The sequence below is a fragment of the Harmonia axyridis genome, chromosome X (genome assembly GCF_914767665.1).
Source record: "Harmonia axyridis chromosome X, icHarAxyr1.1, whole genome shotgun sequence".
NCBI classification, from domain to species: domain Eukaryota; kingdom Metazoa; phylum Arthropoda; class Insecta; order Coleoptera; family Coccinellidae; genus Harmonia; species Harmonia axyridis.
In genome coordinates, this window is record NC_059508.1 from 6,538,361 (window position 1) to 6,566,275 (window position 27,915).

At 34.1% G+C, this 27,915-nt stretch overlaps 3 protein-coding genes and 1 long non-coding RNA gene across 5 annotated transcripts in view; 3 read left to right on the plus strand and 1 right to left on the minus strand.

Moving 5' to 3' along the window:
• The window catches only part of LOC123685703 (transcription factor EC), a 63,087-nt gene extending 53,973 nt beyond the window's left edge, over positions 1 to 9,114 (minus strand). Inside the window, exons 1-2 of the mRNA XM_045625522.1 lie at positions 8,778 to 9,114; positions 1,755 to 2,208 (exon numbers count right to left, since the gene is read on the minus strand). Coding sequence (XP_045481478.1) covers positions 1,755 to 2,208; positions 8,778 to 8,935 — 612 coding nt within the window. The 5' untranslated portion in view covers positions 8,936 to 9,114. The remainder of the gene's footprint in view (positions 1 to 1,754; positions 2,209 to 8,777) is intronic.
• Positions 9,115 to 11,457: 2,343 nt separating this feature from the next.
• On the plus strand, positions 11,458 to 16,428 carry LOC123685704 (procathepsin L-like). 2 transcript variants are annotated; one of them, XM_045625523.1, is made up of 5 exons: positions 11,458 to 11,614; positions 13,338 to 13,487; positions 13,555 to 13,941; positions 15,758 to 15,918; positions 16,198 to 16,428. In XM_045625523.1, exons 1-5 carry the CDS (start codon positions 11,519 to 11,521, stop codon positions 16,391 to 16,393), a joined length of 990 nt encoding a protein of 329 aa, XP_045481479.1. In that variant the 5' UTR covers positions 11,458 to 11,518; the 3' UTR covers positions 16,394 to 16,428. The 2 variants fall into 2 exon arrangements, with proteins under 2 accessions (XP_045481479.1, XP_045481480.1); XM_045625524.1 differs by having other exon boundaries at positions 11,470 to 11,614; positions 13,341 to 13,487.
• An 81-nt stretch (positions 16,429 to 16,509) lies between these two features.
• Positions 16,510 to 23,829, plus strand: LOC123686136 (the record flags this gene model as incomplete). The annotated part of the gene is made up of 4 exons (XM_045626127.1): positions 16,510 to 16,606; positions 23,247 to 23,314; positions 23,374 to 23,601; positions 23,674 to 23,829. Coding segments are annotated over exons 2-4 (429 nt in total), but the record flags the coding sequence as incomplete, so codon positions are not given.
• A 2-nt stretch (positions 23,830 to 23,831) lies between these two features.
• Positions 23,832 to 26,285, plus strand: LOC123685705. Its single transcript, XR_006748348.1, has 4 exons — positions 23,832 to 24,215; positions 24,270 to 24,731; positions 24,807 to 25,789; positions 25,900 to 26,285. It is a non-coding gene; the product is annotated as an uncharacterized LOC123685705 (long non-coding RNA).
• Positions 26,286 to 27,915: the final 1,630 nt, after the last annotated feature.

Consider the following 27,915-nt stretch of genomic DNA (forward strand, 5'->3'; position numbering starts at 1 on the left):
AGAACAAACGCGCAAAATCTCCCGATTGTTTATTTATCTCTAAAAATTCAACTATCCGCAAAATTTGTACCGAAACTATACGAATTGTCTGAACTGCAACACGGAACTTCCAAACTTAACAAAAACATTCAACTGTATCTAGTCGGCTTTTAGAGAAACGTGTTATCATCAAACAGACCACTGGATGACTATACATTTTGATAAGAACGAAATTGTTGGAATACATCGACAGTAGATAAGAAGAAACAAGCTACCGGTACTTCAATTAATCATAAACTATGTTTTCAGTATTCCATCATAACTGTGCATAAAAGAAATTGATGATGACGACCCAAATCTTGTTCAGAATTATTTATTGTCTATTTTATCTACGCGCCACCTCTTGTAACTATGACAAGACAGCTTCTATCTAATCTATCCTGTCTTCAAATGTTTATATTTAATTAGCTCGCTTACTAATTACAATTAATAGTCCTTCACATGGTTATGTATGCTCATTGCATTTTGAATTCACGTGTTATCAGGTAATTTTGTTCATTACCACTCAGGTAATCATAATTTTCCAAATAAATTGAAGATTGATCAACATTTAATTGAATGAAAGAGTCTTTGTTCAATTTGCTTGGATTGATCCCAGTGATCCCACATTGGAGGAATCAGAGTTTTCTCTCCTTGGAAATCATTTCTGGATTCCTGTCCCTCCTGTCCGATGTGACAAGAAAGCTCATCCAACATTATTCACTTTTCAATGCTTGCGTTATAGTATAACTTCAGGAAATTAAGATAAACGACCAAGAAATACGCGAAACCAAGGAGCATAATGAGATAAATAAGGAATGAAACAATAAGAGGCACAACTTGAACTCTTAAACTCTCACAACACACGTTGAAATTATCCAGAAGAAATGACAAAAAAATAGAAAACCACAACAATAGAAGTAAACAATGAACCAAACGAGGAAACGAAGATTGAAGAAACAAACAACCAAGAAATAGATCAAACCATCAAGTTCATGTCAAGAAGTAGTTTTTCAATTTCAAGTCTAGTACTTGATTTGACATTGAAAAACTATTACTTGCCTTGAGCTTGAGTTGATTTCAAGTCAAGCCCAAGTCATTGATCTTGTGTATTGTGAATCCCTAGTACAGAATTACTTCCTTCATTTTTCCTAATAGTTGATTTCAATTGCTTTTTCGACTTTTCCTCCGAATTTTAGTAGTTTTTTTCCTGATGGTTTGGTCTATTTTATTAGTTGTTCGTTTCTTCAGTCTTCGGTTTTTCTTTTGGTTCATAGTTCAAGTCAAGTATTAGTTTTTCAATGTCAAGTCAAGTACTTGACTGAAAAACTACTTCATGACTTGAACTTGAGTTGATTTCAAGTCATGCCCAAGTCAAGTAGCTTGAATATCAAGTCAAGCCGTGAATCCATTTTCTATACTGCAAATTCAGAGATACAAACTGGAAACCACAATTAGTTTGGAGCATTGCAGTTTAGAGTTACAATCTACGATCATCTTAACATGCCTAGTGAAGTTATCAGCAAAACTCCTGGTGGAAAACAGACTATTTCATGGCTAAAAAGCACGGAATTTTCAATTGTTGTTCAGGAAGTATGTTTAACCTTGGTCCTTGTTCTTGTGAAAGACCATCTCGGGATTGATCTAGCTACCCATATTTCCTCAAGTACCAAGAACGCGACCAATAAAATCTTGCAAGATCACATATAATTTCCTTATGAATCATCTAAACTTACCTCTGACGTGCTCGTTGCACCAGAGCTCAGTGCTGGTGATAGAGCAATGGGGTCCGGACTTGGTGCTAACACATTCTGGCCACTAGGCGCACTATGTATCTCAGGCCGTTCAGGAAGCCGGTTGAAATTCATGAACATAGATGGCGCATTTTGAAACGATTCGCTCAGGTACTGACGAACTTGACTTTTCTGCTTTTGGATCACGTGGTATCGTGTCGGGTTTTCTAGGCGGGTTTGAACCTGAAGAACTTGTGGTGGCACGTCTAGAGGGAGGTTGTGGATTGGCACTCGAGTGGCTGGTGTTTTTTGTATTTGCTGGTTCTGCTGTTCCTGTTGGCGCCTTTGGGCTTCTGCTTGCATCTGTCTCTCTTTCTCGAGAAGAGAGTGATCTCGCATCAGCTGGAGTTTGAGCTGTGTCCTGGAGAGTGGTGTGGCTGTCTTCAGATTCGGAGGACTGTAAGAACAAAGGGTATATATTATTTTGTCTAGCTGCTAATTTATAGTGTTGTTAAGTTACTAAAACCCAACAACACGAACTTTTGAAGGCGAAAAAGATACAAATTGTTTCAAATCTTCTGAAGCTGTTCTTTATTTCAAGGTATTTATTAGAAAATAGAAGAATAAATTCATTTTTATTATTTTCCTAAACTGAAGAGAAATATCTTCTGATCATATAACTCATTTCAAGTGACAGTTATTCTATTTCGACATTTAATTATTTAATATGACAATTATTCCGATACACAGCAACTTCTTCATATATTTTACATTTTGCAACTAAGTGAACTTATTCTTTATATAGATGAATATAAGGCAACTTAGGTAGATACAATTCATTGACAATGGGTGTTGACAATTCCAGCAATAAATGGTAACAGAAAAATATTCAAAAGCGAGGAGCTCTTAATTTTCACTTCTAATTTTATTGTGTTGGTTTATTTCTAACGCTTCTAGGAAGGTTAAACCATAACTTTTATATAAATATGTAGATTTTCAGAATTATGGTTAAACGTTTGTCTTGATTCTAACAAGTGATTGGAATATGTAGAACTATTCAGATGTTCATTAATCCTAATTCCAAAAGATCTTGCAATTTGTTCCATATATACGTTTTGGTAATAATTACAAGTTGACTTATACACTCCTGATTTATCATCCTTTATTTTATCGTTATATTAAATAATTGAAGGGGGACATAGAATTACTGTCCTATTGAAATGAATTTCCATCAAGTGACCTAATCAATTCAATAATGGAATGAAAAATAAAACTGTAAATTTAATAATAATAATTCAGGTCCAAAGCCTTTCTTGAGAAAAACATTGATCTTAATTGCATACAATCGATTACTTTACCATGTTGAATCACCCAACTCGAGAATCTGATCCATTCATATTGAAGGCTTAAATTTAGGAAGTGAATAATTTCATTTATTTATCATCTTAACGTATAATGAAATTGATGATTCATATTGGTATACATTCTAATGAAAAATACAACCTCTGAAAATTCTGATGCGGAAATTATAGACCTTTATCTCAGATTTACAATTCTCCTTAAGATCCCATAAAACGTTAATGTTTCTTCATTTTTGCATAACAAAATGGTTGATAATACTTCTGTTTGAACTTCGAATAATTGTTAACACATCTGATGCATTGAAATAGAAGAATCTTGACGGCATCAATCCCATAGTACAAATACTTCATACGTAACACCATTGGTTGGTCTGTTTACATTAATTTGCATATATTATTAATGTACTTATTACGATACATACGCTAATATTCCGTTCTTATTTGCCTTTCTGGTTAATTGAATTTCAGATTTGTGTCATTTTTTCTGGTTAAAGCTCGTTAATACCAGATTAAATAATCTGGATAATATATTCAGAAGAACCTGCTTAGCGCACTGTTCAATCATGGGCAGAATTAATGATGTTCTATGGGGTTCATGAATTCAGTGTCAACTATTGGCCGTTTCAATTCTAGGAAAATAGTTTGACCATCTTGTTGAAGATACAAGGCAATTACTATAAGTAGCCCGATTGAACCAGTTGAATTTTATGAAATACTTCCGATTTCATTGACCCTCATTCCCCGACTCAGTATTTCTTTAATTTCAACACGGAGATGATCTCGATGATAAGTTTCACTCACTGATGACAATTCAGTGATCAAATTCAATTCTATCCGTCCGTAATGACTATGACTATGCGTCTTATATGGAGAACGTAATGATCGCTTTTTCAATACTTCTTATATCTTTTTTGAAACGGAATTAATATCTGCCACTAGTTCCTGAATATTTTGTATTTCCTAAAATAATAAACATCCTGACCTTTACTAATTTATCAGATGAGTAATAATACTCGATATTTTGAGAAGTCGTCTATTATCTCCTCAATACATAATTGATTTTTCGGTTGAATCCAATCGGTTTTTATCGTTGTCCATATTAATCTTATTTTTGCTAATTATACTCGATATCCTACGAACAATAAGTACATCAATATGTTTAAAAATGAGCAATCGCAATGTATTATATCAATTATGGAAGTTTCCTCAGAGGAAAATGCAGTAAAATTAGTTTCCCTAACTGACATTATCGGTCAAACTACGCAAGTATTGGGAGCACCATTTTTCAACAATTCTAGTATTTATGATTTTGAGGAAATAGAGAAAAGATATGCGTTATCACAATGGAAATCTGTGGCAAAGGATTGTGTGAAAACCACATTTCCGACCCTTACCATAATGCTATAAGATTTGATTTCAGTAGTGAAACTTTGGGATCCTAGTAAATTTTAAACCAGCAATAACAGGAAAAGTAACCTTGCAGCAAAAACAGTTTTGGTAGATCAGTTAATTGAATAATATTGTTGTGATATCCAAAAGCTGGATCTTTTCGTCTGTTTCTAAACAAATATTGAACAAGCCCCAAGCCCAAACAGTATACCCATACTGTATTCCTCAAAATTGTTGAACTTTCAAAACGGATATCAAACTTTTTTCATCCCAATAGTGATCACAAACCTTCATCTAACTTTGGTAAACTTGAAAGCTCCTTTTTCGTACCTATGAATCAAAATATTGCTGCCAGTAATAGTGCTAAGCCAACATATGGATATATTTGTTGGTGGAAACAAAGCAATAGATCTTGTAGAGTTGAGTCATATATTGATAAAGTACATATGTTATTACACTTTGTGGTATTTTCATTCCTGGAATCTCATAATATAGTAGTGAATTGCTTATTATCTCTTCAATGAGTGATGAAAAAAGCAAACTATATCAAAGCAATTGAATACTGCTCTTTGTGGAATGAATTCTCTAGTCGGTATCAGAGCCATACCTTCTGATTCGGCTAATGGTATGTAGATAAATTCCATTTTTGTCTTACATAATTCTAATCTGGACATAAGTCATAAAAAGGATTCACATTTCCTTTACTATTGAACGTCAAGGAACTTATTTCATAAATTCGTCGACATCCACTAAATCCTTGAAGGGTCTATTATTATAGTCTCCTTCATATTTTGTTGCAACAGTCATAATAGTTGCTTCCTTTTGTGTTTCTTTACTTACTATGAATTTCCAACTAATATGCTATAAACTAAAAATCATAGGCATCTCTTTCCCATAGTGAGAAGACCTCAGAACCTTTCAAAAGCTTTCCCTACACCAATACGAATGATGTAACAAGCTTGAATGCCAAAATTACCACATACACCTCGCACCAGTAAAGTCTAGTGAGCCGTATCATTTCAGAAGAAAACAAGTTTTAATTAAGAAACATTGTGAAATAGTTATTGATAAAGTCCGTTTTACATGAGCCCCATTATAATTCTAAACTGTTATTAGTTGGTAAATAAAGATGATCTTGAACTTGGGTTTACTTCAGTAATGATTGGTAATTTGGCAGCTGTGTACTAGACAAACTAAAATAGCCTATTCCTAAACGTAAGTGTCTGCATTTTTTAAATTTTTCTCGACTAAAATCTTACCATCATTTGATTGATTTTCTTGAAGGTGCTGAAGACATTTTTCAATATTTTAACTTCAACCATAGTTCTCATAGTACTAGTTTGAACAACAAAATTGGCGGTTTAAATCAAACTTGTGCAAGCATTATGAGAAACCGAAAGATAATTTGGCAAGTAACTTGACACAACAATGATTTTCTCACACTTATACATACAAGGAGAGGAAGCTGCAAAATTGCAAATGATCATCACTTAAAATAATTGAAACGATTCGTCAGTTACCCAAATTTTGCGAGATCATTCCGCAATTTTTGGCAATATGTCCTGAGCAATTTGAGCACTGATAAAAAATTCTACATTTTACTGATAATGAAAACATTTGCAAGGATAAAAAACAACGCTGTTTCAGTTGTTCAAAAATGATGTGGTTCAAAATTAGAAAGTCCCAATATCTGGCCTCGCCTCGTAGATATCGTGTTATAGAAATCATCTCCAAACATGTTTTGCAGACATTTGAATAAGTTATACCACGCCATCGTGAAAAAAATTCTTCAACTAAATTCCGTTGGAATTTGAAAAAATCCAAAAGATCGATATTCAGCAATAAATGAATATTTGGAGAATAAATGGGTTAACTTATGGTAGGTAATCCCTGACATGGATTCGAGATCAACAATTAAAGCAGCTAGTGACTTTCTCTCCGAAGTTAATAGTCATCGAATAGCTCTTCGTCTTGAATCGCTAAATCGTTCGCATTGAACTTCTTTCTTTTCAATTTCATTACCTTTTTGTGCTAAAAAAGATTTGTTGCTTCTTTCCCAACATACATCTATATTTTCGAAAGTCGAAGAAGAAAGTATTGTGCATACAAAATTTCACTCCATAATTTCATCTGATGCCTTATATGTTTTTAAATGATACAACGGTAAATTTTATGAGACTTAGACCAGATGGAATTTCGTCAGAGAAAATTTTATAAATCAAAAATTTATTATTGCATCAATGAATTTTTTCTTCAGCTGTATCATCTTCAGCCATAAGGCCTTATGTGGGGTAAAGCGACTAGAATGTTCTTATGATAATGTGAGACAAACAATTTAATTACTCAGCTCACAATAGACCATCAGTTGACAACTACCGTCTCAATTGAATTGGTTCCAAGTTTGTTCTCGCTCATCAAATAATTCCAGAGTTAAAATACTTTTTTGTTTCAAGACGTTGGCTATTCAAACCTATCAACAAAACATTTTCACATACCTACATATTTTATATAAGACATTATTCTGAGATTTTACTTTCACCAGTATTGCTGAATCTGAGATGGAATTATTATCAAGGATTCTCCAATTTCAAGAATATTTCGCACTGTAGGTATTCATAAATTGTATGAATTAGAATTCTTCAAAGTTCCAATGAAAATTCTAGATTTTCAACTCGGTAATATTTGTATTATCTGAATATTATTTTTTACATGAAAATCTTGCATTTCAGACATTTTCTATGAATTCAATTGGGCCATTCCTGAAATTATAATCAGGATTTTTCTTTCCACTTGAATTCAGAATGACAACCGCTGCAAAATTCGAAAAAAGATATTCAATATCACAATATCCTTTATAATTGCCAAAACAGTTTGAAGTAAAACATGATGCATAAAAATATTGAAAAGTAATTGAAAAAACTTGCAATTCTTCAACATGTTGATTAAATTATAAGAAATTGAGTCTTTCAAGGACTACAACTTCAGATACATTTGTTTAACAATTAGGCAATAAACTAAAAACATGCCCAGGAGCTAGACCAACAAATTGGAAGTTATCGATTAGAGGGTGAGAGTTATTTAAACTATAGATTTGTTAATTTTATTATGCATCATATATGTAGTTAATGTTCAATTGTTTATGACTGATTATATAGATTGTAAATTGCTCGGTGCTTATAAATATCGTCAAAGTAGTATCTTAAGGGCATCTTCCTTATTGTATTGTAGTTCTTTCGTTCTAACTGACTATTATTCAAGACAAAAATCAGGAAGATTGTTATTGTATCATTCCTTCTCTCAAAGAAATATCAAAAAAGGATTAGACGATTACTTCGAAAATATACATTTCTGAAATTTTGGTTAGCTATTTTTATATTCACAATTAAAAATTTGAGAGGGAAATCTGTGTGTAGGTTTCCATTCTAGTCTATTATTGAAAATTGTTTGTAACGTCTTTTTATGAAGTCCAAATTTTTCAAATTGAATATCCTCGTTTTGAAATTCTCGAAAGTTTCTAAATAATATTCGATTCTAACAAATATTGCAATTGTTTCGCCACACGTTTATGTTCAACGAAATTCTATCATTAGGTGGATGATAATTTGATTTTGATGGATTAGATTAGATGATTGTTTAGATTTCATATATCCTAGTCAATACAAAATTATATGAAGAATGAAGAACATTTATCTCGTGTTCATAGCTTCAGAAGATGAAAGTCATAAATGTTTTGCAATGAAATATTCAACCTTGCTACGAATGAATAGAGACTAACTACTTGAAGAAGAATAAATTTCCCGCGAAAAACTGTATCGAAATTTTGTATTGTCTTATTGTTATTTGGTGATAAAGGCTCAATCGATTATATTGATTGATAAGCGAAATTTGAAATTGTTAATTTTGGTTGGAGGCTATATCAATCAAATAACCTCAAATTTGAAAATAAGAGAAAAATCGGCTAACATAATAGATAGAAGGTGACAGAAGATAACGCAACATGCCTTATTATTTGCGCCTGTAGTTGCCGAAATACAAACACGCATGTGTGAGTTTGAGGTAAAATTCAATTGGCAAAAACTCAAGATTTTCATTCGACCGAGACATTATTTTTAGAAAACATACAATGAGAGAATAACCACGGTTAATTCCACAGCGATAATAAGGAAATAACTGAATTACTTAGAGATAACGCTGAGAACCATGACCAAGTAAATTAATTGTGAAAGGAATCCCTAAAATCTGCGTCTGTGTAATGGGTATAAACATTTTTCCTCACCTTTCAGTAGCAGGTATTGTTTTGGAAGTTAATTCGTAAAATTCTTGATTTTTCGGTGTACCCAACAAATCGTCAAAATCGATCGCACTTTCTATGTCAAAATCGTCCGAAATCAGTGCTGACAGGTCATAGCCCAGGTCGATGCCAGATTCCGCCATTTTTTTTTAGAAACACGCACAGTGTTCCGGTGTTTTTCTCCAAAAAAAAAAAAAAAACAGAAGTTACATATTAAAAAAGTTGGTCCGTCCCGCGTTTGCTGCTTTCTATTCGAGTGCTTCTCACCAACTCTCGTTCAATTTGCGGATAACAATGTCATGGACGAGTATATTCAGCGTGTGCGCTGATTATACTCAGTTGTATTTGCCGCGGTATTCAAATACTTAGTCCGGCAAGATGGAAACCTTATCCAACGGTGCAATGATGCGCTTTTCACGCTCACGCTGATAACGTTTTAAGATAGCAATCGCGTTATTTATATTTAGTGACATAATGAGAAGAATATTCTATCATAATCACTCTCTGTGAATATATTTTGATAAATTAATCAATTTTCTTCTAACTGGGTACATTGGTGGAGGCAGAAGTATTCGAAATTGGTTAAGATTTGTATTGATACAAAGATTATTTGTATTTAGCGTACAACTCTGCTTCCGCCGTTTTTTTCCGAAATTCGAGACTTTATTGTAAAATACTGGTTATACATTTTTGACTCAAAATTATATGTTTTTAAATGGTACAAAGGTGAATTTTATGAGACTTAGACCAGATGAAATTTCTTCGGAGAAAATTTCATGAGTCAAAAATTTATTATTGCAGAACTTAATGAATTTTTTCTTCAGCTGTATCATCTTCAGCCATAAGGCCTTATCCAACGGTGCAATGATGCGCTTTTCACGCTCACGCTGATAACGTTTTAAGATCGCAATCTCGTTATTTATATTAAGTGGAATAATGAGAAGAATATTCTATCATAATCACTCTCTGTGAATGAATTTTGATAAATTAATCAATTTTCTTCTGAGTACATTGGTGGAGGCAGTAGTATTCGAAATTGGTTAAGATTTGTATTGATACAAAGATTATATGTATTCAGCGTACAACTCTGCTTCCGCCGTTTTTTTCCAAAATTCTGTGCTTTATTTTAAAAAATTGGTCATACATTTATGATTCAAAGTTATATGTTTTTAAATGGTACAAAGGTAAATTTTATGAGACTTAGACCAGAAGGAACTTCGTCGGAGAAAATTTTTTAAATCAATAATTTATTATTGCAGAACTTAATGAATTTTTCTTCAGCTGTATCATCTTCAGCCATAAGGCCTTAACCAACCTTATCAAACGGTGCAATTATGCGCTTTTCACGCTCACGCTGATAACGTTTTAAGATAGCAATCGCGTTATTTATATTTAGTGACATTATGAGAAGAATATTCTATCATAATCACTCTCTGTGAATAAATTTTGATAAATTAATCAATTTTCTTCTAATCGAGTACCTACATTGATGGAGGCAGAAGTATTCGAAATTGGTTAAGATTTGTATTGATATGAAGATTATGTATTAGGTGTACAACTTTGCTTCCGCCGTTTTTTTCCGAAATTCGAGGTTATATTGTGACGTAAGAATCCCACGTTGAAAAAACTGGTCATCTTTTGAATCGATCCACGAATCGATCCAATTTTTTACTTCTTCATAAGATCGGAAGTGCTGGTCAGCCAGCTGGTCACCATTGATCGAAACAAGTGATAGTCCGAGGGAGCAACGTCTGCAAAATAATGCGGATGGGGTAGGATTTCCCATTTCAACGTTTCCAAATATGTCCACTTGTGCAATATGGGGTCGAACATTGTCATGCTGTAAAATCACTTCATCATGTCGCTCGTTCTATTGCGGCCGTTTGTCTTTCAATGCTCGGCTCAAACGCATGAATTCCGTTCGATAACGATCGCCTGTGATTGTTTCAGTCGGTTTTAACAACTCATAATACATTACGCCGAGCTGGTCCCACCAAATAATGAGCATGAGCTTTGAATCGTGTATATTCGGTTTGGCCGTCGACGTGGAAGCATGGCCGAGATATCCCCATGATTTTCTGCGCTTAGGATTATCGTAATGAATCCAATTTTCGTCTCCAGTCATAATGCGATGCAGAGATCCCTTTCGTCTTTGTCTTCCAAGCAGCTGTTCACAAGTAAACAAACGCCGTTCAACATCTCTCGGCTTCAACTCGTACAGTACCAAATTTCCTTGTTTTTGAATCACTCCCATGAATTTCAGGCGTTTTAAAATGGATTGTTGCGTCACTCCCAATGATCCTGCTAACTCTTGTTGGCTTCGGTCGATTTTTTCTCATTCCAAAACTCAAATTTCCACTTCAAGTCAACCGTTTTCAGTAGATATAATAGAAGATAATTTTCGACAAGTACTTACCTAAATCAATTTCTGAAAATGGGTTTTAAATATTTTTTCAGAAGATCTATAATCCATATAGATTATAGATCAAGGATTATGTGAAATATTTTTTCGCTTATTGCTCCTTTTTATTTGATTCACACGCCCTCTTATAATTGTGGCAGGTACATACGAAATGTTTATTAACTCATTCATTTTGTTTATGTACGACAGTCAATAAATAAAATATGATTATGCTAGATCATCATAATGTCAATTGAGCCCTCATTTTATCAATTACTTTGAATAGTTGTATTCGGTAGGTAGTTAATAGAAAAAATCCGTAGATATGAAAATTAGCGTGATAGGTGCGTTATGTGTTCTTAATTTTGTTTTTGGGGAGGAAACATTTTTAAATTTAGATGGCAAATGGGACGAATTCAAGGTAGGAAAAAATAGAGCGATTTAAAATGAAATATTGAAGGAAAATATTCAGCTTGAATTCAATGGTTTCCATTTTGGTCATAAACTCTTCCATATTATGTTTGGGAATTTCTATCGATGACATATACATATGCATGGTGTTCCTTGATTGGAGGTACAAAGGCAAATGAGAGACACTTTGTATAATTTTAAGAAAAAAAGTGCCCACAAATGCTTTGATTTTGAGATACAGAGTGTTTTCTGTAGTTCTACTTTTTTGTGATGATTATACCAGTTTATCGATTCTTTATTAATCTTTGCTACAGATTGGGTAAATACGTACCAAAATTTATAATTCATTCATTTATCACAGCTTGGATCTTTATAATAATTCGGTCTGTCCTGAGGATTACTAGAAAATTTGAAATTTTTTTCTCAAAATCAGTAGCAGATATTGCAAAAGCACTGTTCCAGAAAAAATTGGTTGTATTCAAAACTACTGTATGATATGATGAAAACTTTAAATTGGAATATCTATGCCAAATTTAATTTGAATATCATGTGAACTAAAGGTGCTAAGAAATAAAATCTCGAAAACAAAGCGTTTCTTAAAATAGTCCGAGGAAGCTGTCATTTTCGTTTGTACCTTCAATTTAGGAACATCCTGTATATATGAGTTTGAAGAAAAAAGTGAATTGAGGGGAATGTTTGCTTATAACGGGTGTTTTTTTTCGAGGTATATAACTTTAAGTTGGCATTACTGTTCAAGATGACCGATTTAACAGCTGTCAAGTGATTTATTCTCAGTTTGGTTTGGCAATTCATCATGAATAGACTCACGCTTGAACAACGCTTGCAAATAGTGCACTTTCATTTCGAAAATAATGGTTCTGTGCGGATTACGTATCACGCACTACGTCCATTTTATTTTGTTGTTGTTGTTATGTCGAAACACCGTTACATCCAGAAAAACTGACTGTTTGGTGCGCTTTATGGGCTGGTGGAATCATTGGTCCGTACTTCTTCAAAAACGATGATGGCCAGAACGTTACAGTCAATGGTGATCGGTATAGAGCCATGATTTCTTACTTTTTCATTCCTGAATTGAACAACCATGATGTCCAGGAGCTGTGGTTCCAACAAGACGGCGCAACATGTCACACAGCTCATGCCACAATCGATTTACTGAAAGACAAGTTTGGTGACCGCCTAATTTCACGTTTTGGACCTGTGAATTGGCCTCCAAGATCCTGTGATTCAACACCGCTAGACTACTTTCTGTGTGGCTATGTAAAGTCATTAGTCTATGCGGATAAGCCACAAACCCTTGACCATTTAGGAGACAAAATTCGCCGTGTTATTGCCGATATACGGCCACAAATGTTGGAAAAAGTCATCGAAAATTGGACATCCAGATTGAACTACATCCGAGCCAGCCGTGGCGGTCATATGCCAGAAATCATATTTAAAATGTGATGCCACAAGATTATCTTGCGGATAAATAAAATTCATGTCAATCGAATAATCCATCGTTGTTTTATTGCAATTTAAAGTTCTATAGCTCTAAAAAAAACACCCTTTATAGCTTTATAAGGTAAACTTTCGGAACAGTTCTAAATAATATAGGTATCATTTCATTCACGTTTAGGGGATAAAGCAAACAAGAATATTATTTGCAACTTTAGATTCCTTAGACTCTCTCTTTCTCTCTCTCTCTCTCATATTTTATTGTCTCCTTTATCTAGAAGAAATTCAATAAAACATACATTGGACCTCATGATACACAAAAAAGGCAAGCTTGGGAAGATAATCTAAAGAAAATACACAAGCACAATGAAGAGGCAGCCAAAGGACTACACTCCTACACACTCAAGGATAATCACCTGAGTGATATGGTAATCTAATTTTTATTGACACATACCCAATAAGTAATTTCTAAATACGGTATATTTCCTTTTCCAGAGTAACCCTATTTACCTCCAACGTATGACAAAACTGACAAGAAGCTACCATAGGAAGCTTCCAGATTCAGAAACAGTTGGTGATGTATACGAACATATTCATCACTTACCGGAAGAAGTTGATTGGCGAGCTGCAGGATTCAAGACGCCAAGCTTCAATCAGAAAGACTGCGGCTCCTGCTATGCCTTCAGTATCGCTGGTGTTATACAAGCTCAAGTTTTCAAGGAAACTGGTAAACTGATAACCTTGAGTGAACAGCAAATTGTCGACTGTAGTGTTAAGTTTGGAAATTTTGGTTGTGGTGGTGGATCACTCAGGAATACTTTGAGGTATTTGGAACATGCTGGGGGGCTGATGACATACGATGAGTATCCATATACAGCTAAGGTTAGTTAACCCCCTAAAAAAAAAATTCAATCCCAAATTGCTCCTTTTCAACATTTCTTAACGGAGGTATTCTTATTTTCTAGTGGCCTCTTATACAGGCATATTATCAATGTTTCTCAAAAAAAAAATTATACGTAAAAAAGCGTTTAAAAGTACAAGCCGCTTGTAGAAAACATCTTCTTTAATATTGAAAATACACTTTTTTGGAATTTATTTCTTGAAAATAATGTTGTCCAAATGTATACCCTCACGTTCATTACACTCATTCGATATAAAGGCGGCCAAAAACTGGCATACATGCTTGAAATGTAAGTATCTGACATCCATGCGAATTCGAATTTTTGAGGAAAATCGATAATCCAATTCAATTGAATAAACTGAAATTACTTCGTGTCCGCATATTCCAAAATAATATCGTAATCTACCAGAAAAAAAATACTTCGAAATATTCGAAAAATATCCTAGACCCATGAAAAATATCCAGACCCATGAAATTTTCAAGGCATCAATTTAGTAGGTGATTCTTGCGTTAGTTCAGCCTTTTTCCGCAAAAGTTGGACAAAATGAACTAAAAATTAGGCGATGCGATCGCTTGTTCTCGGATGCGACAAAAAATTCGAAATGTGGATAGGCCGAAAAGTTTTCATTAAAAAATATTTTCAATACGTACACGGGAACCAATTATTTTTAAAATTTAGGAAGAATTATGGTAAATCTTAGATATGTCCTCCCCCCTCCCCTACTAAGATGGTGAGGAGGACCAAACTTTTTGAGTAACATCCAAGAATATTCCTACACTAGGCGCAAGAGAGGCTAGGAAGTGGGATGAGATAATATCTCATCATCATTTTCCATGTCACCTGCTTTGCCAGAAATCAAAGTTAATTATTAACAATCATCGCTACTTGAAGCTGAAAGTTCTAATGTACTGAGTAATAAACAAGTCATGTTATCTTTAATATTGAGATTTTATCAATTTAACCATACAAAACAAGAATAAGTAAGTATTTAGAATCGAAAATTCTTCTTCATATCAAATTTTGAAAGTCCTCCGTGGCCAATTTTTTTTTCAAAAAATTAAATTCCACAAAATGCTGGATATCGTTTCACAGTCCTCCTAGAAATTACCTGATGGCAAATCGATAATATTCATCAAGATTTCCTCATGATTTTAAATTTTGAATCAAATACGGCCATAAACTCTCTCAGTTACATTTTCAAAATCGAATTATTTTCTGGGCTTCAATAGTGCCATCTAGGAAGAGTAACTCAAACCCGGTTTAGGTGAGGAGCTACCCATCACAGGATTCTATACGAGTGGGGCCGTACAAATTGTTAGTTCAGTGAAATGCGGATAGATAGCTTGTAGCCGCATTGCTTACTGTTTTAAATTTGTGTTTTTTTTGTGAAAAAATAGCATTATTATTTATTCATTCAATTGTCACCAGTTCTGCATAAGGCTTTGATCATATTTTATGCGTTATTTTAGGGATTATGAAATGTTTGAATTAGATCAGTCGATTTTTTCGGAAAAACTATGACCTTATTGACCTTCGATATTTTTTCGCCACAAAAAGTTTTTGATTGAGAACGACTTCAAAGGAACCAAAAACAAGATGATTGTTAACGTTTGTAATCGCTCGATTACCTGGTTTACGAATTATAATCTCTGAATGGCATATTGGGTATTCAATTCTTGTACCAATTGCCTTTTATAGAGGTGTAGCTTTAAATGTTAGTGCAAAATTCATGGTATATATTTTTTAATGAGCTCATTCAGTTTTCTTTATCATAATCTACTTTCAATTGATTCCAGCAACAGAAATGTAAATTTCACCCTCAGTACGCAATCGTTAACACTAGCTCCTGGGCCATATTACCCGCTAGAGATGAAAGAGCACTAGAAGCAGCTATAGCAAAAATTGGTCCAGTAGCAGCCTCAATTAATGCGAGTCCTCATACTTTTCAGCTTTATCAGTAAGTGTCAAACAATGACGTTCTACCTACTATTTTGTCAAATCTGTGGTCAAATTTAATTCTGTTTTGTCCGCCCATCTCGTATCATCAGAACCTCTGATCTCGATAAACCATAATAAATTACATCTCACATATACAGTTAGATGGTCTCCAAGGGCGAACGAATATACAAGCGCTAAAAAGCTGTTGAATGCTTTTTGAAACTTCCAATGGAGACAAGATTAGCTGAATTCAGTGTGGTTACATTAATGTGAAGGATTATAATTTTTCTTTTTGCAGTAAAGGAGTGTACGATGATATAAGCTGTTCTTCGAATACAGTTAATCATGCAATGCTTATTGTTGGTTATACGAAAGATGCCTGGATTTTGAAGAATTGGTGGGGTAGCCATTGGGGTGAAAATGGATATATGAAGCTCAGAAGACGTAAAAATAGATGTGGAGTGGCGAATTATGCTGCATACGCTTTAGTTTAATAAAGAAATTCACATAAAATGACTTTGATTTCAAATCCCTTCTTCCAACGTGGATTAGAATAATAAAAGCCCAAAAAGGTGAAGAAGATTCATCATAGAACGTGCATATTGAGGTCAAGGATGTTTGGAAGTTTGGATAACCAACAAATTAGTTGTCAAATAAGTAAATTTTGAAGCAATTAAGTAGCCTGAAAATAAAGCTTTAAATCGTTAATTGTGTAAGGGTGGATTGACAGATACAGGTATTTTGTACAATTTAATCGTTGATTTAACAAACTTGGAAACACAAATATAAACAAAATGGAGGTTAGGTTTGCTGCTTAAGGTGTGACGCCGTTATCTATTCGTGTCTGACAGAACTGACATCTCCACCTTAGCGGCCATATTACTTTTCTAGCTGCGCATGCGCACTAGACGGATCATATTAGTTGTCAGCAGGTTGTTTTATAGAAGTGGACTGGCGCCAAATATATATTTGGCCAGCAGTTCTTACTTCAACACCCCCTCCCAAACTGAGGAACTGACAACTAGTCAACAGATAAAACATATACAGATAAGTTCCAACCAACTGATTTCAATAGTTAAAATAGAATATATACAGTACAATAAATACAAATAATAGTTAATATTTCATTTGAGTTTATATAAATCAAGCCTTAAAACTAAATCAACAGGATTGTCAGTGGAACTGTAGAGGCTGTTACTGTAGGCAATCGAATAGGGTTCCTTATAGCGAACCAACTTTCCTTAATATTTTGTATGGTATCAATACATTGTTTCCAGGGACCGGAGACCCTTCCAACAAGTGATATTATACCATCAGATCAACATATACATATAACAGATACATATTAAGTTCCTTCATATAGAACTAACTTGATTAATTCATCACACACATACGTGTCCGAATTTTTTTTTTGCTTTCGCATCTATCGTTACCAGGGACCGGAGACCCTTCAAATCAAGACACTAGTGTTTATGAAAGTATGTAACCAGGGACCGGAGACCCTTCTACATGACTTTGAATAAACACTTAACATATGAACATATTTATTAGAGTATATTTCCAGGAACCGAAGAACCTTTCAATAAAAACTCCGACAAATACACAACAGATTTTTAGTATTGTCTAAGCATGTTTCCAGGAACCGAAGAACCTTTCCACACAGACACATATTCAACAGATTTTTAGTATTGTCATAGCATGTTTCCAGGAACCGAAGAACCTTTCCACACAGACACATATTCAACAGATTTTTAGTATTGTCATTGCATGTTTCCAGTCACCGAAGAACCTTTCCACAAAGACACATATTCAACAGATTTTTAGTATTGTCATAGCATGTTTCCAGGAACCGAAGAACCTTTCCACACAAACAAATACTCAACAGATTTTTAGTATTGTCATAGCATGTTTCCAGGCACCGAAGAACCTTTCCACACAGACACATATTCAACAGATTTTTAGTATTGTCATAGCATGTTTCCAGGAACGAAGAACCTTTCCACACAGACACATATTCAACAGATTTTTAGTATTGTCAAAGCATGTTTCCAGGAACCGAAGAACCTTTCCACACAAACAAATACTCAACAGATTTTTAGTATTGTCTAAGCATGTTTCCAGGGACCGAAGAACCCTTCCACACAGACAAATACTCAACAGACATTATAGTATTATCCGAGTATGTTAAACAATACATGGATAAACAACAGATAACTGAAAAAAAAAAGAGAACATATTGGGTTATTTGTATACAAATCAACTGAAAAATCAAGCCTCATAGAATACAAGGTGATTACGAAATTTACTTAGCTTTGCTGCACTTAAAGGTTTTGTAAGAATGTCAGCAATCTGATCATTGGTATTAATCTTCACAATATTAATTTTCTTGTCACTTACATGTTGACGAATTAATAAATATTTACGTGCAATATATTTTAAACGACTTTTACTTGTACCTGCAAGACAGTTTTGTCTTGCTGCTTCATTATCTTCATATATATCAACAGGAAATGAACTGATACCCACAGTTTCTGCCAATAACTGTGCTAGAAATAGAACTTCATTAGTAGCATGAGTAAGTGCAATAAATTCTGCTTCTGCTGAACTTTGTGCTAATGTTGATTGAAGTTTAGAGCACCATACAACCGGATTACCGAATGCAAAAATCACAAAGCCGGTTGTAGATTTGTGACTCTTCTTATCACCTGCAAAATCTGCATCACAATAGCATGACAACGTTGGGGAACCTGCTGTATATTTTAGACCCAACTGACTGGTACCTTTCAAATATCTGAAAACCCTTTTTACTAATGTCCAATGATACTGTTGTGGATTGGCTTGGAATCGAGATAAATAACCTACAGCAAAAGATATATCGGGTCTTGTAAATAAACTTAAATACAACAGAGAGCCTATGGCTTTCTTGTACGGAAAATCTGCTTCATTAGTAACTTCGGGAACTTTATGATCTCCTTGAGGAACCAATGGAGTATCAACTGAATTTGAGTTTTCCATTCGAAATTCTTTAAGCATTCCCTTCACAAATTGAGTTTGATGAAGGAACAACTGATTTTCTGATCTACTGATTTCCAAACCAAGAAACTTAGTAGGATAGCCAAATTGTTTGATATTAAAACGTGATTTGAACATATTGACATTTTCTTGAATAAGCTTTTCACAGGTACCTGTAATTAATAGATCATCAACATATACTAGAATCAAAATAATCTCACTATCTTCCTCTTTCTTATACAAACATGGTTCACGTAAATTTGGTTCAAAACCTGAATTCTTTAGAAAATTATCGAGTGTCATAAACCAACATTTTGGTGCTATCGATATTCCATAAAGAGCTTTTCGTAACTTAAGAATTACCTTAGTTTTATCCAGATTGATTCCTTCAGGTACACTTACATATTTTGGTCTATCAATTTCACCATAAAGAAATGCTGTTTTGATGTCCAACTGTTCAATATGCCATTTTCTAGAAACTGATAATGCAAATAATAATTTAACTACTGATAGAGTTGGTGTAGGAGATGCAGTTTCCTCAGAAGTATACTTTTCAGTATCTTTGCATCCTACAACAACTAAACGAGCCTTATATACACCATTGTCTTTAACTGTAAATACCCATTTTAACGGAATACTTTTCATACCTTGTTTTCTTTCAACAATTTCCCAAACATTGTGTTGGTTAATTGCTTCAAGTTCTGACTGAATGGCAGTCATCCACTTACCACTTTCTGAACTGGTGATTGCTTCTAGATACGTTTGAGGTGTTTTACTTGTCTGATATATCTTTGAATCATATACAAAACCAAATGGATTCAAAATTGTGGCATTAACTGAAACTTTTATGTCATGTCCACTGGTTTCTTCATTATCAAAATCTTGTAACTCGGGAATTTCTTCATATTCTATCTCATTATTTATCTGAGAATTAACTGAAAAATTTTCTAACATATTCATTACACTTGTTTGATCAACTGAATTATCTGAGTTCCTTTGTACTAGACTTCCAGAACCAGATTCTTGTTCAACTTGTATGTTTGTAACAGGTTCGTTTGCATTAGAAACAACAGATTTGCCATCAATAGGCGTAACAGGTATGTCCTTACTGGACTCAGGTGGTTCAGATGAAATTATAAGTTCATCACTAGGGACTGATAACTTTGATTCACATGACTTGTAGGTAAGATTTTCATTAATTAAAACATTACAAGATGTAATTGTCTTATGTGTTTTAGGGTCATACAACAGATAACCAGTATCGGTATACCCTACTAAATACATTGTACTAGATCTTGTGTTCAACTTTCTACCTTTTGGAACATTTTCATTTTTAACTTCTGCTTGTGAACCGAAAATTCTTATATTTTGCAGATCGGCTTGTTTTTCATAAAGTTTTTCATATGGAGTGAGAAAATCTACAGATGAATGGGGCGTACGGTTGTATAGATAGCAAGCGGTCAAAAAAGCAAAACCCCAAAAAGTAACTGGGAAGCCTGATTCAAATAACAAGGCTCTAGCTCTTTCTTGGAGTGTTCTGTTAAACCTTTCAGCTGTTCCATTATGTTCATGCTGATAAGGTTCTGCTAACTGAATTTGTATACCAAACTGATCGAGAACTTGTTGACTTGTTTCACTGATAAACTCTGTTCCATTATCACACCGTAACTTACTGAATTGACCAGGACCAGGAAATAATGACTGAAGACTATTAAGAGCAGATTTCAAAAACTTAGAAGTTTCAGACTTTTGTTTCAACAGGAAAATTTGTGCATATCTAGAATAATCATCAAGAACGATTAAAACATACTTTTTCTTAGTGTATTGTGTTGGCGGATTAATAACTAACAGATCAGCATGAAGAATTTGACAAGCTCTAGTAGCTCTATCTCTTTCTTTTGCGCATGTTTTTCTGGTCATTTTCGCTTTTGAACAAACTGAACAACTACCTGTACTTAAATTATATGTGAGTTCTTTAACTCCTTGAACAACTTCAGGTAGTTTTCCTAAATAAGATGAAGATATATGACCCATTCTACGGTGCCACATACTACCTTCTTGAGCCAACCTTTTTAACTGATCACGAGTGAATCTTTTACGTAGCTTACGCGTTTCTCTTTTTGTATTATTAACGGTATTGGTTTTGATAACTGAGAGTTTCATTTTACTACAGGAATTTTCTTTCAAATTGAACATTTTATTTGTACTTTTATTTTCTTTATAATTGACATTATTAACATTAACATTATTCGTTCCACTTGAATTTATCCTTGCTGATACTCTATACACGCCTTCCGAAACGAAAACTAGTGATATTTTTCTTCTTAATTTTCTAGACAAAATAAAACCATTATTAGCATTTAGTACAAGACTTGTCCCAAACTGAACGTTAAATGCACGGACACTGAGAACATTATCCCTTATTACCGGGACATACTGAACATTAGCTAGATGTACAATGTGCGAACTTTTTCCAAACTGTACAAGTAATGGAAGAGTTCCCTGACCCATTGACACTATGTTCCCAGTTTCCGATGCCAAAACAACAGGTATAGGCTTATCATAAGCCTCATAATCCAACAGAATATTTTGTACATTCACCACATGGTGGGATGCACCAGAATCAACTAGAAATGTTGCAAACGTACAGAACTTATTTAGATCAAACAGTGACTTACTAGATTTGTATTCCTTCAGTTTCCTACAGTCCTTCTTTTCATGACCTTTCTTATGACAGTAATAGCAGAATCTCTCTGTGTTGGTACATGCAGCTGACCGATGGAATAATAAACCACACTTTTTACAGCTGGCTTCTCGTTTTTCAGCTGGCGTCATATTCCTAATTTTTTTCAGTTGCTCGATAGAATAGGGACTACTGTCTGCTTTCTCCTCTTTAAAATACGAAGGACTTTTGAAAGAATTTTTTTCTTTCTTCGTATGGGGCTCCCTATATGACCTATCATGTCGACTCTCTAAACAAAAATCACATATATTATTATCACTCTTTCCACATTTAATGCAGAGAACTGAAACAGAATTGAGATTATTCGTGAACATATTAGATTCTCCAATGGGATAATCAAAACATAAGGAACATGCAGTATAAACTTCATTGATCTGGGTCTCGAGATTCCTATCTGTGTCATTAAAACATTCAGAACAAATATCATTCAAACTACTACTTGTATACATACTGTTGTCAACCTCTCTGAAATACTGGCAGTTTGCTACCTCTAGAAATGCATTTTTTACAAACTCATAGGTTCTGGTTGCCTCGGGTAAAGTGGTCATCGTTGTAAAGAATGCCAGGAATCCATTAGCATTCTTAACCTTGTGAAGGAAATACGCCACAACTATTTTTGGGTCCAATGGAACACCTAGTTCCTTGAATTCTTGTATACCTTTCTCGAACTGGGAGACGAAATTGACTGGATTCATCCTTGGGTAGAACACCGTCTTGCCGAAGTTGTCCAGTAGTTCAACCATCTTCTGGACGTCATTTTTTCCAAACATTTGTGTTAGCTTTTGGAAAGCTTCGGCTGCTGACTGCTCATTCTCTATTACAGTTTTGGGAGCATGCTGCAACGATGCTTCCAAATATTGTAGCACTTGAGCATTGTACATGTGCTTTTCTTCTTTAGTCATTGTGCAGTCTGGTCCACCCATGTCGTATTTCAGGAATTGGGAGCGTCCTAGAGCAAGCATGTCACGCTCGACTCTTTGTTTCCATGACCTATAGTTGGAGTGGCACTTTAACTTGTCACTATTTTCGTAATGCGGTATCACAAACGCCGGCATGGTCACCTTCTCTGCTATTTCGGATCCGCTACACGTGGACGTGTTCGAATTGTTTAGATTTCCAAGCTTTTCTGCAAGTAGTCGCACAAAACTTTGGTTGGTCAGCATCTCGAAAATGTTATCTGGAACTTCCATGGCTGGCACGTGGGATTGATCCATTTGAATCATTTCTTCTTGATAACTCATTTTATTACTTAACACTTAACTTCTTCTTAATTGTGGATTGCTTTTAACGTCACAAGCTCTGCTACCATGTAAGGGTGGATTGACAGATACAGGTATTTTGTACAATTTAATCGTTGATTTAACAAACTTGGAAACACAAATATAAACAAAATGGAGGTTAGGTTTGCTGCTTAAGGTGTGACGCCGTTATCTATTCGTGTCTGACAGAACTGACATCTCCACCTTAGCGGCCATATTACTTTTCTAGCTGCGCATGCGCACTAGACGGATCATATTAGTTGTCAGCAGGTTGTTTTATAGAAGTGGACTGGCGCCAAATATATATTTGGCCAGCAGTTCTTACTTCAACAAATTGAATCATCTCATTCATTATAATGTCACCATTGGATAATTATCCATGGAAGGGTACATTCTTCCAGGTTTGTCTGATATACTTGTTCTTCAAGTCGATGAATAATTTTCGTTCCAATTTGCTTAGGAGGACTTCAGCATTGATCAATGTTTGACAAAACTTACCCAAAAAGCTAATCTAGAGACTCTAAAATCATTCCTGAAAAATTATGGGGATGAGCTGCATCGACAAATGGCTGAAATATTGAAAACGGAAACTGAAGCAATAGTAAATTTAGCTGAATATTTAACGAATTTGAATTTTAAAATAGATGGTTTATCAATATCCCTTTCTCAGTTACAAGAGGAACTGAAGGTAATATTGAAAAATGGTCTTCAGAAAATTTTTCGTGTTTTACAAAGAATATTGATATGAAGGTGTTTTCAGATTCTGCACACGTTAATAAAAAATGCCGAGATGGATTATAGGAAGACTTTAGAGAACAAAAAAATGAATGAAACTCGGAAGAACCATCTGATAGCTAAATTGAACTTTTTATCAATATCTTTGTATGTTGATAATATAATTCGAAATATAAATGATGTTGACAGTTTAATTGACTTGGATAGGGCAGTATATAACTATTCTTTTCAACGTCTCTATCTTCTGGAGATCGGTGTCGAAGAAATAAAGGATAGAATAACTGGTATAGAAAATAAACTGCTGAATATGATTCATCAACAGTTTTTGAGAGGTTTGAAAGACAAAGACGTTGATACAATTACAAGGTGTTTTAGAAGGTATAACAACTTGGATAAACAGAAAGAAGCTGAGGAGTTCTATCAAGTGAGATTTGTTAGGTCAGTTTTGCAACCGATGTATTCAGAAAATAATATAGATAGATTCAATCAAGATATCAATAAAATTTATAACGAAACATTGAATTTCATGTATTCTGACATGAAAATTTTGGATGATGTACTGGAAGAGTAAGTTTATTAATGAATTTTAAAGATTCAATTATTGGAACATAATTATTTTAGGAATGCTGACTTCAAAGATTCTTTCAACTTTATTTTAAACAGTTTTTGGACAGAAGAAGATCGTCAATGCAGAAAAGGACTTCCACACATTACAGCACCAGGAAATCCTGAGTTATTTCAAAAATGATTTGTAAGCACCTGGAATCTTCTTGTAGAAATTGCCAAGAAATATGGGAATAAGGAGTGAAAACAAATCCATCATTTCAAGACCATATAAAGAGATTCCAGCAAATTGCAAGCCAGTTTGAGACTGATCTCACAATTTAACCAAATGACTCCTCCATTTTCAATGGTGATATTGACTTTGGAATCAAACTGAAAATAACACTTGATTTGTATGTTGCTTTGAAAAAATGCTTCAATGGCCATGTTTTCATTGATCAATTGGCAGATCATTTCCTCAAATTCTCAATGTTTCTTCTATCTAGATGCATCATGTGGTTCAAGAAAATATTGGAACAGGTAAGAGTCCTTAAATCTACAGAATTTTTATTGATTTAACTAATAACAAATATTTCTCATCAGATTTTTTTTTAGCGCTATACTAATATGGATTGGGAGTAAGTACTTCATTATGAATTCCCTGATGGATTTTGAAAAACTTCTCACTATTCTCGGTGAAAAAGATACCCTCAATTCAGATGGAATTTCGTACAACATATTCCCTGAAATGATGAAGCCTGTGATAGAGAAAGTATTCGACAACAGCAATAAAATTATAAGTGAATTTTCAGTTGATCTGGGTAATTTTTTGACTTCATTCAATGTGAATGAAACTTCTGAACAGCTGCAAAATGTTACTGCTAATCCAAGATTATTCAGAGGAACCAATAGAATACCCCCCCAAAGAAGCTAGTACTTACATGATTGATGCTGTTAAACCAGTTCTACAGTTTGCAGAAAAATACTCTGAGATTTACAGTAATAATAATAATAATAACTTTTTTTACCCAACAAGAAAGTTCCCAGTAACAGGGTAACAAATTACTACAACTTAAAGAAAATACATGATACAGAAAAATGGGAACCAAATCATGTTAGCGTACTCCAACCTACTGAGAACAAGTGAAAAGTAGACATTTCGAGAGCAGACAGATCGTCTAGCTCACGGAAGCTCCTGAACAGGAAACCCAAAAACTTGCAGGAAGATGAACGTAGATCCTCAAAACTCAGCTCCCTGTCAAACCAAACTACCAGGTCACGAAAGCGATCTCCAGCCGCAATAAAATCACCACCAATGTGATAATCGAAAGCTAGTGGCTGCGTCTTCCTGGTGAAAGTAACTTTGAAACACTTCTTCAAATTTAAAATAAGTCCATTCCGCAAGCACCAACCTTGAACCAACTCCAAACTTGACTGAAGAAGTAATTGGTCATTAATTCCATGTATTCTCATGAACAGCCTCAGATCATCAGCATAGGCAAGAGCCTCACAATTGAGAGAGCATAAAAGGTCATCAATGAACATAATGAAATAAGCGAACCTTTACTTGATAAAGTGATTCTAAAGATCAGTCAGCAGTAAGTTTTCTTTGAGAATGTCTTGATACTATGTATAAAAAAAAATTGTAATAGTTATTTTTGATAAATCAGATCATATATATTTTTTGACATTATTTTCAATTTTCTAGATATTCCCATCTAGTGAAGGATGTTTTGCAATCAGTATGTAAAACAGAAGAATCCTTGCGTAGATTGAAAAGCAGAAATATCTCATCCTTGGAGGAGCTTTCATCGAGCTTTCATCGTCTACATCAGAAACAATGACTGATGAGATGAAGATTCGAGAACAAATTAAATTAGACATCGTATACTTCGTTTCAAAGGTATGTGAATTCTTAAGATATATTCTCCATTTAAATTTCTGATAATTTTTACAGCTACAACCAATTACATCATCAATTGATGGCGAAGAAGCTTTAAATCGGCTTGAAAAGAATATTTCTATTTAATATAGATTCGATTGTTAATATATTTCTTGTTGTGTTATGTTGATAAAATAAATATTTTAATACTGCTAAATGTAGTTCAATGTTGTATACAACGTTTAGAATGTAACCCGATGGGGTTGAATATTGTATAGAATTTTACGCAAATAACTTCAATAGTTCTCCAGAAAATCTTTGGAGACCAAATTAAAATTTTTTCTCATTTTCGAATCTTTTAATAAAAAGTAGGCTGTATAATGGAAGAATTTAAGATGCTTCAGATTATTAAACAAACGATAATTTTCAATATATGATTTTGCTGGGATACGTAGGCACCTCTGAAGAATTGGAAACATTAAATAACAGTTCAAATGTTTTTTAAAAATAACTTTTATTTCAACAATGTCATTCTCAGGGTAAATATCAACTGAAAAAATATAAAAGAAATACGATTGATATCCTATAAGTAGTTCGTTCGCCCTTGGATACCATATAACTGAATATGTGAGATGTAATTAATTTTGGTTTATCTAGATAAGAGGTTCTGATGATACAAGATGGGCGGACAGAATTAAATTTGACCACAGATTTGACAAAATAGTAGGTAGAACGTCATTGTTTGACACTTACAGATAAAGCTGAAAAGTATGAGGATTCGCATCAATTGAGGCTGCTACTGGACCAATTTTTGCTATAGCTGCTTCTAGTGCTCTTTCATCTCTAGCGGGTAATATGGCCCAGGAGCTAGTGTTAACGATTGCGTACTGAGGGTGAAATTTACAATTCTGTTGCTGGAATCAATTGAAAGTAGATTATGATAAAGAAAACTGAATGAGCTCATTAAAAAATATATACCATGAATTTTGCACTAAGATTTAAAGCTACACCTCTATAAAAGGTAATTGGTACAATAATTGAATCCCCAATACGCAATTCAGAGATTATAATTCGTAAACCAGGTAATTGAGGGATTACAAACGTTAACAATCATCTTGTTTTCGGTTTCTTTGAAGTCGTTCTCAATCAAAAACTTTTTGTGGCGAAAAAATATCGAAGGTCATAGTTTTTCCGAAAAAATCGACTGATCTAATTCAAACATTTCATAATCCCTAAAATAACGCATAAAATATGATCAAGGCCTTATGCAGAACTGGTGACAATTGAATGAATAAATAATAATGCTATTTTTTTCACAAAAAAAAAAAAACAAATTTAAAACAGTAAGCAATGCGGCTACAAGCCATCTATCCGCATTTCACTGAACTAACAATTTGTACGGCCCCACTCGTATAGAATCCTGTGATGGGTAGCTCCTCACCTAAACCGGGTTTGAGTTACTCTTCCTAGATGGCACTATTGAAGTCCAGAAAATAATTCAATTTTGAAAATTCAACTGAGAGAGTTTATGGCCGGATTTGATTCAAAATTTGATATCATGAGGAAATCTTGATGAATATTATCGATTTGCCATCAGGTAATTTCTAGGAGGACTGTGAAACGATATCCAGCATTTTGAGGGAATTTAATTTTAAAAAAAGATGGGTGAAAATGGATATATGAAGCTCAGAAGACGTAAAAATAGATGTGGAGTGGCGAATTATGCTGCATACGCTTTAGTTTGATAAAAAAATTCACATAAAAATGACTTTGATTTCAAATCCCTTCTTCCAACGTGAATTAGAATAATAAAAGCCCAATAAGGTGAAGAAAATTCATCAT